The following is a 16768-nucleotide window of genomic DNA, read 5'->3' as shown; positions in this document are numbered from 1 at the left end:
ACTTTTGTTAGTTAATTCGAGAAATTTGTTGTATAAGCTTTAGAAATTTCGTACAGTTTTATGAGACTCAGTTTTGACGATGGGAAAATAAGTTTGTTGAAATAGAAATTTTCTTTTATTTCTTTCTTTCTATTTTCTGTATAATTTTCTTCTATACACGAAAAGTTTTTCTCTAGAGTACAAATCAGTAGCCTGAGATTGTGAATTTATAAAATTCAAAACATAAACCGGAATGTGAGTCGTGTTTATGTAACGAATGCAGCTGAGACAATATTTGCAGTATTATAGAACCGAGGATGGATGAAAAGTGTTGAGTTTCAGCTCGTTTGCAGTGTGTTTTTCAATTAGAGAAGTTGGAATAGAGGAAGCTGAAAAAATAAGGTATAAACAGTAGATAGCTACGTGCACTGTTGTGTTACTGAACACTATACTCTACTGAAAATATACGGTGCATCGGTTGAAAATTTTCCGACAAATTAAACGAGTGAAATTGATGAAAATATGCGATTATTGAGAAATAACGAACCAGAATGAAAAACAAACGCAATTAACGGTAACAATCAGCGAGGAAGTGAGATTGTCGCTTCTGTGTTCCGGGAAATAATGGCGGAAAGATGATTATTCTCGGGGGAGGGGTTGAAATTCGTTTGATTAATCAGACCGCCGCTGTAAATTCGTTCTCGGAACTCTGCATCGAACGATCACTAAATGTGCAGAGTTCACGTCTATTTTACGACGTAATAGACGAGCGATCAAACAAGGGTGGAATGGAGGGTGGGCGAGGGAGGATCATCGACGGATAGTCGAAGGATGCGCACATCCATAACATGTTAAATCGATAAGAGTGGAAAAGGAAAGGCTGAAAAATGAATCGGGACGTTGGTGCCTCCCTTCACCCTCCTTCTCGATGACATCTGTTGATATATCGAGTTACTCGGCTGTGAAACTACTCAAGTTGGTTTCCTCTATCCTCTCACCGTCAATTTTCAGTCTGTAACTAATGCAACGCAACACGAAATGTGAAGAGTCAAAGATTTTACACCCTTTTTCATCAGCTTTACTCCCCAAGGACGATTACACAGGGTTGAAGTCCCTGAGGATTGAATAGAGTAGACCGTAAAAAATATACGGTTGAAATTGGCCACCATGGACTAGTTTACAACAATTTTTCTTTTTCATTCGTAAATTTAGAATAATAACATATCGTGTTGGATTGATATCAGGATCATATTGTTAGATTGACAGGAAATTGTTTACAGTTTTTAATCGGATGTAGGTATCATTAGTTGGCCACATTAGTACCGTACGTATTCATTAATGAATACCAAAAATGATACAAAAGTGTTTAATCGTAGTAAGTTGCGTTTTTGTAATCGATTATCTGATTAACAGATATTTATTATTAAAACCGCGGTTTACATGCCTGGCAAAAGACGACGCTCCGTTGGTTAGGAACGTCGCATCTACCCTAAGGGTTTGAACTTCCCCCTGCGAAGGGTAAAAAGTTCACGCCTGTTCCCTGGAGCGTGTCCGAAGATAAGGTTACAAAAAGTGATACACATCGCGGGGCAGGTCAGTGGACTAAAAAGTAACCGAAGCAAGGCACATAAGCGGGGGAAAAAGGAGTCTCGGATATAAGAGAGAGAATTGGCGAGGTCGATATCGTCAAAAGATCCTTCCGCGGAAATCCTCACAATAGGATCGACTCTCGGTTAAGGGTTTTTCTGCTTCCCTTACCACCCTGCCCTTCCTCCCTCGATTCGCTTGCTTATTCTTCCCCATCCCGCTATCCCGGATTGCGGCGGCAGGAATCCCGGTCCTGGATTTTTGCGGGATCCGGGTGGTTCCCTATCGTCGTGGCCAGTTCACGTGGAGCTTTCCTCTCTTCACTCAGCGATCCTCCAAGCCTTGTCTGGATATCCCGATTTTCTCTTTTCTCTTTTTTCTTTTCCATGGCGTTGCCCGCTGATGCGTTATGACTACTTCGGGAATACACGAATCTATTCAAGAGCTACCGGACCAGGGATAACCCGCTGGATTAACTCTGGTCCGTAAACTTGGCACTCCATACTCTCAAAAGCTTATAACTCACGATTTCATCCGAAAAGCGATATTGCCAAAGCATTTGTCACATCGACCTGCACCGGGTCGTCTCCAAGTCGGACTTAAATCGCGTTGGCGACACGTATGATTGCGAATACGTGACTGTGAGGAAATTGCGGGAGGAAGAGCTCTGCTGGAGCAGTTCTCTCCGTTATGATGCCGCAACGGGTTTTATCGAACCCCTGCATCACAAACGTGCAATCTAATTCATTTTCTAATTCAAACTTGGGGGGGTCATCAAGTTTTTTCAACGACCAATCGTGGTTAACAACTTTTTGGGACGTGGTTGCAGTCAAGTCAAAAATATGCCAAATCAAAGGTTTCTCAAACGTTGACTGAAGCCGATCGAGGTGAGTCCAATTGAAAAAGTCTCTGTGATTCGGACATATTCTTATAGATCCTTAAGTCTAGGTCCACGTCGAGAGTTGGACGATGCATGTGAAGCTGGATCGAAAGTGTGAAATTCTGGTTGTCTGGCGGTGCACCAAGTAACGACTGCGTGGTCTGCCAAAGACGGTCTCGCCGGTAACGACAGCCGGTTGGCCGATAAAAACCTTGCTTTGAGATCTGCGTTTCACTGGTTTATCGGTCATAACCTTTACGATCCTTCGACGCCAGAGACCCATTACCCACCCTTTGGACTCCGGAGAAGTTGCGCGGTTATTGGGTAACTTTTTTGGGTTCGATTGAAACTGATCATACGAGCTCGGTGTGTCAAGTTCTTACGGTGTGTAGGAGCAAAGTGGCGTGATGGTTTTAACCTTCGCCGACTGACTGCTGAATCGCTTTGCATCCTTGAGGATGAAAGGAGAGCAACAAGGAGAGAGAAAACTGGTCGTGAACAAAGAGGCGAAGAATGGAGGAGAGGAAATCTTTTCTCTCGCCAACTACAGAGAGTTTGTGTGTACACAAGAAACTACAACCACTTAGTTCGCTCCTTCTTTTTTCACTCCGTTTCTTTTCTGTGCCCAGACCGTTAAAGGATCGTGAAATAAGACTGGGTTCAACAATTCATGAAAGCATTCTGCACTTCGAGGAGTACCAAACGGTTCGAGCTTTTTCGTTTTGCTCCACACTACGCGGAGAAAAACCAAAACCACGATTAAAATTGGCGGGACAAGACTTTCGAGAAAAAGATTGTTATCTTAATAAGTTATAATTGATTAACTGACGTACAAAAAGAGAAATTCGAATCAGAAGAGCTCTCAGATAAATCCGAGCACTCGATTAAGCTGTCAAGTTTTGTACCTAAGTATAAACTGAAACCGAAGTGAGACTGCGCAGTTCTCATAGAATTACCCACTATCATCCACTCGCCAATACACCGAGCTGCCAATGAGGACGATATCTCTTTGTGGAAACTAAGTGCAGCCCGATACCTCGAGGTAGAGAAGTACCGGGTTCGTTTCAATAGAAAACGGGTCGTCGCAGAGGTTCGAAGGACGCACTTCACTTCCGTCAGGTTTCCCCGAGATTAGGGATCCGCGATGAATAGACCTGCAGTAGTATTCGAAACTTGGTAGGTAAGTATCTCTCGGTTCGCCCAGTGAGCTCGCTAATATCTACTTCGTCGCGAGATGGATGAGACGATGAAGTACAGCCTTGGTCCACTTCGATCAGTCCTCTCACTTCAGGCCTCTCACACGGTTCAAAGCCGTTCCATTTTTCGGCAAACTCCAACCACCACTTGGTCGACCATTACAGTGCCCATGGTTTTTCCAAGATACCCTGATAAAAGTGGAAACGATTGGATGATGCATTTTTCATACCACGTTTGCATCGACTCCACTTGCACCGGCGGTGAATAATATACAAGGAACATCAAGTGGGGCTGCATAACCGAGGACGTGATCAGCTGGAAGCATCAACTTCGACCAACGAGCCTCCGACTTCACTGGACGTAAATAATGAACCATCGAGTTTGCGAGACCGGAAGGTGCACGTGAAACGGTGATGGCAAATTCATGCTGTACGCTTCCTTTCTGTCCGTCTGTTCATTATTCACTTCTGAGATAACGGAAGGCATCTACCATTGCCTTACATGGTCAGACGCTCGGCATTGGCACACATGGAAATCAAATTCCGATCAATTATTCCACATTGACATCCATAATGCACCTCGTGTCCTACAGCTCCCGGTCCGGTTGAACGGAGTTCCGGGTTTCCAGCCTCCCGATCAACTCCCGGAGGTATTTCAACGAGATGCTATTAGTCGGGGATTACTGACGATCCCCGTCAGCGGGATTGATCGATAGAGCATGGCCTCTCGAAGGCTGAGACGCGTTTGACCCGATGCTCGGTGATACGCCAATCGGCAATTCGGATCAAGATCGACTCGATTCAAAGCGGTAAATTTTTGTCAATATTGTCGTTCATGCTCTGCCAAAGTCAGGATGTAAGTTGATAAAATGTTTGGGATAAATGACGGGCCGTTTCAAACGTCCTAACGAATATCAACATCAGAGTGCAATTCGCACGTAAAGGTATTTCGCGAAGCGAAGTTTGCCATTCGCCAAAGGATAACCTGACCTAAACAACTTCATTTCCTCCCTTCAAGCAATTTCCGGACGATCCTCGTTCCGATGTACCTACTGTTGTTGCTGTTGCTGCAGTCACGGTTGGTGTGTGTATACAATATACATACACAGGCACTGAGCAAACCTGTTACAGTTATTAAACGTCAGTCGAAGCGATTGAATAGGGGAGAACGAAGAAACGACCACCTTGCACTGTCCGATGGTGAAAACAACGACGAGGACATCACCGTCGAGAGATGTAATAAAAAAGTCCAATTTCTACTTGGCTTTAGAATCCAGCCATACGACGTACAAGCATTTTTATCACTCCTCCTGACCCCGATCGAGTTCAACACATCCGTTTCAAATCCTGCCGGTCCAAGGAGTGAAAATAAAACTGTTTCCCGCACAGCATGTAGGTCGGTGAGCCACCGAACCCGAGATACCGGAAATGGTTATGTCCAAGGAAGCGGAGTGAGATCGAGTTTGCGAGTTCAGAGGACCCGGTGCTTAATGGTAAGACCGACCTTTGATCTCTTTACCGCGGAACTTTGTTCCCTCAGCTGTCTCTTCGCAGATTTAACGAATTATACGAGATTATCGTGTACAAGATCGTCGTAATGGAATGCAGGATCGTACGCATTTCACGATCCTTTACACCGTCGTCGTTTAATTATCACCATTATTACCATAATTCAGATATTTAACCCTTCCTTTGAAGAGACCACTTTTACTCAGTTCTCTTTCTCAAGATCCTTCCAAACATGATTCAGAAAATTTTTATCCCGGAACTACGATGAAGAATGTTTTTTTTTTTTTTTTACCGAGGTCATTTGAATGAGAACGAGGTGCTTGAGATAAGAAGCGTAAAGATAAATGAGGGAAAAAAATCGAACATGTAAGGATCATGGTAGAAGGAGTGAAAGAAAAAGTAGTACGATGTGCTTTCACCGCGGCGGTTCTTTCGGACAAACAGGAAATTCAACGGGCTCTCATCCCTCCCCCTCCCCCTCCCCCACCCTTTCTTTCGTACCCCTCTGCATCTTCAGCGTGTATAAACGACTTCCGGTCGTTTATTTTCAATCGTTCTCATCATACAGATTTCGGGAATATCGAATGGATCGTGACGAGAAAAAAAAAAAAAATTCCTTCTAAGAGTCAAGTCAACGAACATTCACGATTCCAGTTATAAATTTTTACGATATTGAAACGCGAAGTTAAGAAAGGAAAAACGGCGAGGAGAAAGTCAAAAATGTTTTCACCCTGAAAATACGTTCTTCGCTTCCGAAAAAACTTATTTACCCATATCCATCGAAAACATCCCTAAAATAGCTGCGCTAAGGGTTGCAAAAAGAAGAACAAAAACACAAGAAAAAAAAAAATGCACATGTTTTATTTTTCGCAATCACCAGTGAAGAATTGCGACAGCTTTTCCTGAGCTTGACATAACGTACAGCATGAAAGTCGATCGTATGTTGCCTGTCAAATATCGTTGTTGTTTTTCGATGGTAAAGCAAGGGAAAGGAGGCTAATCTCGATTTGTTTTTCTCAGCAGGATGTCGCCGCCTGTAACTCAGAGGGTACGAAGTTCATTTCAGAACCGAGCTGCGTAAACCGGAAACGGAGAAGCGAGGACTGCCTGTGATATATAACCGGAACAGTAACCCCCCGCAGGTTATATTTAAACGACCGTATAATTTCAAGTTTTACGATAAACAAAACAATAAAAAGAAAAACTCAATAATTCGTAAGAACAAACGATTTTGTTCACTTTATCCAATTACCTGCGACCGAAGCTTCATTTCACTTCATTTATCCAAAATAAGGGTTGTTTACAAAAAATAAGTTTCCGATGGTTTGAGTTCAAAATTTGAATTTTGAAAGGTCGCTCATAATTTTTTTTTCAATTTTTTGCTGCATTTCTTTAGATTTTTTCGAGCGACCTTTTAATATTCATATTAAAATTTCATAAATTTTTTTTCTCCAATTTAGTAAGAAAAGAATCGATAACAATACACCGCGACATGAATTAAAAATCAAACAAAATACTGAAAATATAATTTTTTCAATTTAATTTTTTGACGATTTTTGTCATTTTAAAAAATTTGGAGCGACCTCTAAAAATTTTTTTTTTGAGCTGTCCTTTGGAGTGGGTTCTTAAAACATCAAAAACTAACATTTTGTCACACGAGACTCAAAAAAAGAAAAAAAAATAGTCGGTTTTTTTGCGCCACCCTAGTGTACATGTATTACAATTTCGCGAATGTTGACGAAGAGTTTAAGCTCACCCCGGTTTTGAGAAAGCTTTCAATTTTACCCTTGGCTAATTAGGGATCGGCACTTCAGTGTTCGTCCCAGAATCAAATACCTATCTTCTCTCTTTGGCGGAGGATATGAGGTAAAACACTCGGAGAGGTTCCTTTCTACTGGGGGAGGGTGAGACGAGTGTTTGAATCGGAAGACTCGTTCGATTAAAACGACGAACCGAACAGAAATGCTCTCGGGGCTGCAGTGAACCGTGAAAAAAACCTCCGACTTCCACTTACTGGCAGTTGGGAATACGAGGGACTTGCTTTTCCCTCCCCTTTTGATTCGGGGGGCGCGATAATGCAATTATAAAAAAAGCTCTTACCCCCTGCCAGGGGGGAGGTGGGTAAGGTGGATTTTTTCAATTTGCGGAACCCAGAGTTCAACAAGCAGTTTACGTGATTAACGGCCTATCTGATCGCTCTCGCCCTATAAATTGGAGGCTGATGACGAAGAGAGAACCAAGATTGAAAAGTTCGACGCTAAAGTATCACAGTTTCCGCGTAAAGCAAGTTGGTAATTTTCACGCTTTTATTCTTCGGTAGAAAAATTTCTTAAGATGTTTGCAAAGTGAAAAATTTTATCAATCCTATATTATAAAATGGCGGCGTTACGAATAACAGAAAATTCGCATTGTGAAGGCTTTTATCGATCTACCAAATCGCGGCTAGTCACACGCACGTGTGTAATCAGGATGTATCGTTAAACAGACGTTGAAGTTGATCACCGATTACCTGAAAGCGATGACAAATTATTATCTGTCAGAGATATAAGCCGCGTCAATAGCCTGGTTGAACAGGTGTAATTGAATAACAATGAACGAGCGGTAGTAAAATACGCATGAATTATTATCGATTATTGTACTATATTATTACGCAACGACGACTATAATTCTCGTAGTCAAAACTCTCGTGATTTCGGTTTTAAGGGATTTTGATTCAACAGCAGTTTCAAAAACTTTCATCGAATCAGAAGAAAAGATCTTGTGGTTGTATCTAATTGATCCCTATTCTTGGATCAAGATAAACAATAACGCCGCGTTTCGCTCTTTCAATATTTAACAATCTCAGATTGTTTCTTGAAAAAAAATATCAACTTAGATCATTATTTGGAAAAAAAAAAAAAAAAAAATTAAAATAATCATCGCGTTTTCGGAGCATTTGTTAAATTTTGCTAAACTAAGCTACGAGATTAATTGCTTCGATGATTACGATCAGAGTTACTTTGTATCCATTTCGCGATCAAGTATTCAAGTGACCGCCAATTTTTGGCTGAAACGCGTGAGGAAAGTGAGCGGGAAAAAAAAGTCCCCAGCAAAGCAGTTCTTCAAGGAATCGAGTATCAGGATTTAGGAACTTTTTCTGGCGTCCAGGCATTCGGCAGCCGAGCTGAATCCCTGTTGGCCGATTAACCCGTAATTCATTTATTTCTTTATCTTCGTATCTTTCTTCTTCTTCTTCTTCTTCTTCTTCTTCTTCTTCTTCTTCTATGCCTGAGAAAAACTCGGGAATAACGTTATCCCGTAGAAGGTGCTGCCGCCGTCGTGCGTACTTAAGCTTTCTGACTAATTTCACCTGCACTGCGAGAGAAATCGCCAAAGTCAGAGGGCGACTTTTTACGCGAACAGACCGAGCGACGAACTCGTTCATTTTTAATTTCTCGGAGATAAAAATACGACGAAATAAAGATTTGCAACGAAGCAACTGCAGAAGCTATGTATGTCAAATCTGATTCAAAAGAGTCCTTGTTATTCAGAATAAAAATGTAAATTACTCAATTTCAGTTGTGAACATATGCTAATTAACAACGTTAAAGAAATCAAATTATTCTTTCATTTTTGTTTTGTTTAATGAAAAAAGGGCCAATTTATTCGTAAATCAATTCTCCACGAATCGTCTGGAGACAGATTTTACATTTTTTTTTTTTGAGTTGTTAGTTGATTAAAAAATACGATAACCAGAATCGTTACGGTGTGCAGATAATAAACTTGTACGATTCAGCAAGAAGTTCATTAATTATATAAAAAATCTGTAAACTCGGAAGATTTTCCGTAAAATAATTTATTTACAAGTAAAATTAACTTGTAACTGTTCATCAGAATGGGACGAGGGGTATAAAATAATATGAAATAATGTCATTTCTCTGTTGTTGATACGATGAGGTGTTCAGAGTTCCAATCCAGTTTTTTTTTTTTCAAACTTGTGAAACTTGACGGGCACTTTTCTAATAAGATGTAAAACTAAGTTAGCTCTGGTGATCAAAGTATCACCTTCGTCTCGTCACGTTTTTGGTTAAAAACTTGTTTGACCTGACTGTACTGGTTGACCTGCATACATCGTTGAGGCAAGCACGGCGACTGCAGAATATCGCAAGCAATCATCAAACGTTAATTGAGTTTCTGAGACTTAATTGGAGCCTCTCAACACTTTCCCCAAGCGAGTATAAGACTGAGAATGCGAGAGAGATACTTGCTCGGTGAACACTGGATGCAAACTTTTATCCGAACATCCATACCGCAAGAGACCGATTCCATTTGGCAAAAAACGAATGGTTTGAACCGTTGTTTTTAAAAAATTTTTTTTATTTTTACAGGTAAGTATGCAGAAGAATATCTTATTAGTGCAATTTATACTCACATCGCGCTTCTGGTATCTGGAATATCTCTGTTGCTCGGCAGTCCGTCGGAAGCCTCCTGGTTGAATTTATTCCTCGCGTAAGGATCTTCGCCGGCTCTAAGACCGCCCCGCGAAACATAACTGGGGGGCAGAAAAGAGAGAGCGAGAGATTTTAATTAATGACGATCCGAAGTGTGTAGCAGCGCTTCAACTTCCTTTGGTTAATTAGTTTTACATTTTTTCGCCAATACTGCAATTGGAAAGTTTAACTTTTGAAGCGTGCGTAAAGTGAGCAATTTCTTAACAGTGCGATAAAACGATGTTGGCGCATGCGCACAGCTGAAACTCTCACTTTTACGCACTAGGAGTTGTTTCTTGGCGCATGCGCAATTACTAATAAATCAATTTCACCTTGATCAACCTGAAGTTTACGCGTTTAGATTTGGCTTCATGACGACGAGTCTGAAGTTGGTAACGTTATCGCAACGAAGCATTGACGAAAAAATCACTGTTTTCTCAATTTTACAATCATTTTTAAGGAACTAAGATATCGAAATACGAGTGTGTTTTGTTCTATAACGGTTTACTGAATTTCACATAATTCTAAAATCGCGAAATAACGCTTTTTCCGCAGTATCAATCGTTACGATAACGTTACTGACTCCAATATCATTCACGACGCCTGTGCCTCCGGACTTTTCGACTACCCTTGATCTACTTCTTTTGAATTATACTATCAATTACTTTGCTTATCGAGTTAAACTTTCCTTCACAAGTACTGAAAAAACATGGCGATGAGCGTCTTACGCGAGGTGCCTGATATTTGACTCGTTTGTTTACAGAGCTCGCCTTTGCGACTCACGCTGCCAACTTCGTACTCGTCGAAAATCACGCACTTTTCGCACTAGTAACACAAAATTTCTATTATAAACGGAATGCGAATTATTCTACTCACCCCTGCTCGTCGAAGTAGTTCCAGGTAACCCTGGGATCCGGAGTCGGTGCCGGCAGCAGCTCAGAAGACAGGATAATCGCCGTTCCGACCGAATCAACGTACGCCGAATTTGCGACCCCGGAATTGAGGGCCACCGAGGAGGGGTCCTTCAGGCGTAGCGCTCTGTTCTCATTCTGGAAAATAAATAGGCAACCACCGGTCTTAGCGTCTGGCAGGGATGATTTTCACGCTTGGAATAACGTCGGTCTGAAAAATGAATCGCCCGGTTTCGCCCGGTGGGCAACCCAGCAAATCTATAATTCATCATCGTTAGGACGGGATCAAAGTTTCTCACCTTGCGGCAAGCGATCGGATTGCTTTATTGTTTTTTCAAATTTTGATTGATTGCAGCCTCCGCCTCCGCCTCCTCCTTCTCTTTCTTTACCACTTTTTTCGCCTCTGGGGAATCCGCAAATCCTGAAACCCCGATCCTGTTCGGAGCTTAATACCGTCGTTAAATTATCGGTCACGATTCATGAATAAACGATCATTCACGGCGGGGCTTGAATATAATACCAATCTTAAGGGAAAAATAACATTCACCAAATTGGAAGCTGCGACGGCTGCAAGAGATTCTGGAAGCTTGCTTATCGCTTCTATTTCGAACCGATTGCGCAATTCCCGTTCGCGATATCGGAAAATCGACCATCGCAAGCCGAGAATATTGGGACCGGATTGTTCGGCTCTTGTTTGACTTTCGAGAAGACGCTACTGTCGACCTCAGTATCTGTCCGGACTCAGTCATTCGGTTTCGAGTCTGCCGCTGAACTCTGACTACTTCAATGTTGGTTCATTGTAGTTTGGCAACTATTCAATTTATTGTTTGCCGTTAGAGTAACCCCGATAAACTGAGGTGTATTCGACTCCTTTCCCATTGTCTATCGCTCAAATATCAACAATCGTCACCTCACTCTTAGAAAAATGAGAGAGTAAGAGAAAGAGAAAGAGACAGAAACCGTCTGGCCTTTCATCGAGGTCGATGAAGTATAGTGGATAGAGAATTATGAACCGCGGCATTTCTGGGGATTAAAGAATTGAATTGGAGGTAGTTTAAGAGAGAACGATACGGTAAATCGAATTTAAATTCACGATCTGTCTAATTACATAAAATGAAATTAAATAGAAGCTTAGAAATTTGGAAAAAACATACTCAAACCTCGTTTAAAACTCAATTCCTTCGAGTAAAATTCATTTCACAGCTGAGAAACAGTGATTTTTTGTCTCTCGTCGGTAAGATACCGACTTCGATCTCCAACCCAAAAAGTTAATGTATCTAAACGTTGAAAAAAAAAAAAAAAAAAAAAAAAATGAAAATTAGAGTTTGTCGAGGCTACACTAACATTTTACTAAATTTCAAGTAATCCTAAAGCTGCAAAATAAGGACTTTTTCCAAATATAACGTAACAAACTTCAGTCTGACAAAAATATCGCAAATTTCGTGATAACCGTTGTGCAATAATTGGTAACCGCTGCACGACGGTCAAAGTGCAACTTCATAACGCTGTGCGCTCGAGGGGATTAATATTGGCGCGGAGCAGAAACGCGCTCTGGAACCGGAAGTCCACTCGAAACGATTCGGCGGCGATGTGGGCCAAGCTGTTTCATCCGGCGGAAGTCGAGTGGGCTGATCTGCAGTGCAGAGTGCAGAAACCTGCGAAAGAATTCGCTTCGCCCCCGAACGGAAAGGAGTCTAAGGTGGAAATTTCGTTGGCGAAACGACCTGGCCAATAAACGGATCCGCTTGTGGCCTTTGCATCGCTTGTGTCAACTCACTGCCAGAGCCTGTTGGCCGAGAGGCAAACAATCAGCCAGAGGCAAGTCAATTTATTGGTAAATGTTTACCTGCGAAACGTCGGCAGGCGCGTTCGCACACATGCGAAACGGAGTAGCGAAATTGCGGCCACGCGGTTTATATTTGCGGATTTTAGAGCGCGTGTGGGTGTAATTGACGGCCTGTGAAACAAGCCTGTACACACAACCGGATGTAGACTCGATGCTGATAGTAATTAAGCCATGGCCATGGGTTTGGGGGTGGTAATTTCGTCTTCCCATATGTTGCGGCTCCGATTCGCTTAAGGGATGATGCGTTTATACGTACGGTGGTTTTAATGCCTCGTTTCTCTATCCTTGTTATTTATTTAAACGACCTCATCATCCGAGAAACGTAATTCTTTAGAGACGAGGTGCCGGGATTCTAAGCTACTCAATTTACGCTTGACAAAAAGTAAACCGACATCAATATCAAAGTCCTTTTCCTCGGAAGGAAAGTATTTAAGGAATTATTTTACTGTGTTGTACAGTTTATATTGGAAGAATGATAATATCGAGGATTTCAAAAAGTGAAATTCGAGTAGTTGATAATTGTCACGAATTTCATTGAAGAAATGTTTTTTTTTTTTTTTTAGTATGAAATGAATATACGAACATTTAATAACTCCTCGTTGTTGTTTTGTTTTATTTTTAAAATTCAAAATTGCATTCTTTGCCAAATTACAATGTATTAAGTATCACATTATCCTTTATATATTACAGATTCTCCAATGAATTTGAAATACAGTTACCTACTTCGTTTTTCAGAAAAGCATAAGTTCATTATTATTATCTGCAACGATTTTACTATGAATATATTGTTAGAACTTATAAAAGCAATTGCTGCCATCGGAAGTGGACGAATAATGCGATATTGGCATTGTGAAAAAAAAAAAAAAAAAAAAATGAATAAATAAGAGATCAATAACACGACTGTTCTAAAATTCAATGTCTTTCACATTGGAAATTAAACAGTCCTTTAATAAGAATCGAGTCAATTAACTTGGGGTTAATTCACTTTTCAAGCCTTGATTTTATCACTGGTTTTATATTCGCACTTTTTTTCTTTCATACACCCTTAAACGAGTAAAGTTGAGACTAATACGTACCAGGAATGAAAATCAAACGACAAGGATGATTAAGGGTGAGAGCGAATATCCAGCGCGTACCTACTACGTTGGATCCACACAGCGAGGTTATTTCGCGTGGCAAATATTAACCTTGCGCTCAATTTATAATTCCGAAGGTGCATCAGCCCGGCGGCCACGTTCGCATCGCTTGCATTGGAATTTTAAAAGGTCACTTTTTCCTATCGCCTAGCGGTATCCAGCCTTCGGCGGTAAAACTAGTTTGCTTTTCTCCCAACGAATCGAGCAAAAAATTTTAATTGCTATGCAAATCAACCTGTGAATATAAATTCTTCCTCGCTCATTATATTCCTCCGATAATTTCTCTCTGGTACGCGTTACAAGAAAAGTTCACGCGATTCCAAGGGATGCAGTTTTTCACTCACTTAACTTAAGATTGAAGTGAAATCGGTGTTGATTCAACTTGATCAGCTTCAGTTTCCGGCTTCAACTTTCCTTCTATGATATGTTTGATTCAAATTCTTTACTAAGCCTAGACTCGAATAAACCGCAAGAACAAATTCAGCTGCCTAAATTCGAATGAAATAATAAAAAAACCGTTCAAATTTAGAACTTCGCAGTTTTGACTTCAGCGATTATTTCGTATGTACTTCAGGTTCAGCAGACTCCCTCCACCTCCCTACTCCTTTCAGTGACGAACGATTCGTCGACGGAGAGTAAACGAAAGCCTTAAACAAAGGCGAAAGAACAAACACACAGGGAATGAATTAGACTTTTCAAAAGCTGATGCAGGGACAAGCGGGGTTTCGATTAATTTTCAAATTCAATTTTCACATAATAAGCACAAGCTTCAGGATCAGGACTTCGCCTCTCTGTATTTAATACAGAGCGGTACCTGGTCAAGAGAGATTAGCCTAAATATTCCCGCGAGTGATTCGAGGCACGGATTTAATACGAAAACGAGGGACTCCGTCGCGTCTGAATGTAATGTCGAGGCTCCCTTGCACAGCCAGCCAAACCCTCTCGGCTCTAGTCATCCTCGGTTACCGGGCCAAGCCGGAGAAGGACCAGGGCCAGAACCGCAGGGATGGTTTCTATGCAAATGTACTCATAACTCACGAGAATACATTCGCCCTGGACTAGAATGTACGAGGAAATGGAAAAATTCAACGTCGGGAGCCTCTGAATGCGTTTCTCCGTTTGGTATCGTCCTCGGACCTCAGACGGGTTGGTTTTCGTGTTTTTTAAAGCGAGTTTATCAACTCTTTTCCAGCGGCAGGGGAGGGGGGGGGGGGGAAGGGCGAAATTGCCTTTCAGTCCTGTTTTCCGTCTTCCACGTGTCGCCTGCTTGATGAATTCGCAACGTAGACTAAAGCTTTGTTTCCAATTCCGGGATGGGAAACGAAATGGTCGACTACACGGAGCAGGAATAGCGAAAACGGAGTAAATCTTTGAGACTCCATTTTTCTTCGTATAGCGAAATTTTCATTTCCTGAGTTCTGGAATATTCAACACTTGTAAGCCTATAACTGATTGTGTTTTGACAAACAAGTTTGCTTTCATCGATATATATTTATAGATCCAGTTTCACCAATAATGTTCAGTGCTTTCTACATCGTTTAACAGACTAGCCGATATCAAAGTCCATCAAATTTATCCAACGACAATCTTGCACAACATAAAATGTCGAAGAAACGAAATCAAGTGTATAGATCCTATAAAAATAAAATCCTGAAATCCAATTTGCGATCATTACAAACGGCAGAACCGGTATTTCAATCGATCGTATATCACTTAGCAAACTTTTATTGGTTACCAAAACCAATATCAAGATGCAATGTTTAAATAAGAAAAAAAAAAAAAAAATTAAAAAATTCTTTTTCCTCCTTGACATCGTTTACAAACTGCATAAATTCTTCCGTAAAATCGTGCCAGGACCAAAGGTGAATGTCTTTGTATAATCGTGAGCGAGGGAGGATTTTCCTGTTAAATTTTCAGTGAGTGGCGTTGGGTATCGCCAGTTTTGGAACTTGTCCACGCATATGGCGCCCTTTGCTAATTCCGTATTCGACGTCGGTATGCCGGTGGCATGGCACCCGATTAGATCTGACTGCTAGCTGCCTGCTGCCCAAATATCTCTGAATACGGTTGAATATAAGCCCGAATGCGACCGAATACGGGAGATGTAGTGTAATACGGACGCACATTTACGTGTGTATATATATATATATATATATGCGGGGGTGTATACTTATTCATGCACATAATACATACATACATACATACATACATACATACATACGGATTATTACTGAAGACTACATGCGGGCCGACAACCCACACGGGTTGCAGGTTATCTCTTGTTCCTGTAGAGTCCTCGGTCAGGTCGTGTCCCGATTTCCGTACCCTTATCCGATCGACAAACCCCCTTCAATTGTAACGCGTTTGCGATATGAAATACGCCGCTTCTTGTTTCACATGGTACTCAAGAATCTCATTTCCCTTTGCTTGGACATGGTGTCGAGTAAAAAACCCGTAAAAAATTCAAAGAAATTTTCAGGTTATTCAAGGACCTTCGAAGTAAATAAAAATACACAAATTTAGAGGGTAGATGACACACGTAGTACGTAATCGGCGCGATGTACGAGACGTAATTTATTTCTGCTACAACGCTGTTAGTAGGGAAAAAGGTGAAACGTGATTCAAGAGGTGAGAATCTACTTTTTTTTCAAACAATTACTCAGTTAACAGAAATTCATATATCACTCGCAGCACACCTTAAAAATCGAATATTTCCAGGACTTTTTAACGACAAGAAAAATTCAAGGACATTTCCAGGATCTCAAGTACTTCCAAGATGACTTTACACCATGTTGAATAGAATTTTTTCCCTTTTTTTTCAAACTGTTTTAATTCACGGAGGATTCACTCCCATTTTGTGTAGTGAAAGTTTTGATAAATCCAGAAAAAAAAAACAAAAAAAAAAAACGAAACGCTGTCGATTAGTTTCACATTGATTTAGTGATTTATTTTGTTTCTAAAACATATTTCCCTATCAAGATCGTCAGTTTTGCGCACGTATAATATCATTGCTGTTAAATTTGAACCACGACAAGTTACATGCTATTTATTTATGTTTTTTCCGGTTCAGATTCTACGGCTCATCTCCCGAAAGTCTTGGGTTCGAAAAAAGGCTTGACATTTATTTGACAGAAAAAGGGTCGTGACTGGAAATGTCGTGGTCAATCCCAAAGGCGAAACTGGACTGCGGTCGGCCAAGGTAATTGCACCTGATTGTGGGCAGCTTCAGACTAAAACCACGCTGGTAATTTAATG

At 41.0% G+C, this 16768-nt stretch overlaps 1 protein-coding gene across 1 annotated transcript in view; it reads right to left on the bottom strand.

Annotated features, from left to right (window-relative positions):
• Positions 1-16768, bottom strand: part of LOC124406923 (polypeptide N-acetylgalactosaminyltransferase 2) — a 145341-nt gene that overhangs the window by 20934 nt on the left and 107639 nt on the right. Inside the window, exons 2-3 of the mRNA XM_046882604.1 lie at positions 10497-10669; positions 9563-9682 (exon numbers count right to left, since the gene is read on the bottom strand). Coding sequence (XP_046738560.1) covers positions 9563-9682; positions 10497-10669 — 293 coding nt within the window. The remainder of the gene's footprint in view (positions 1-9562; positions 9683-10496; positions 10670-16768) is intronic.

Source organism: Diprion similis, chromosome 6 (assembly GCF_021155765.1).
Source record: "Diprion similis isolate iyDipSimi1 chromosome 6, iyDipSimi1.1, whole genome shotgun sequence".
In the NCBI taxonomy this organism is placed as follows: Eukaryota; Metazoa; Arthropoda; class Insecta; order Hymenoptera; family Diprionidae; genus Diprion; species Diprion similis.
Note: the sequence above shows the minus strand (reverse complement) of the source record. Positions and strands in the feature narration are given on the sequence as shown.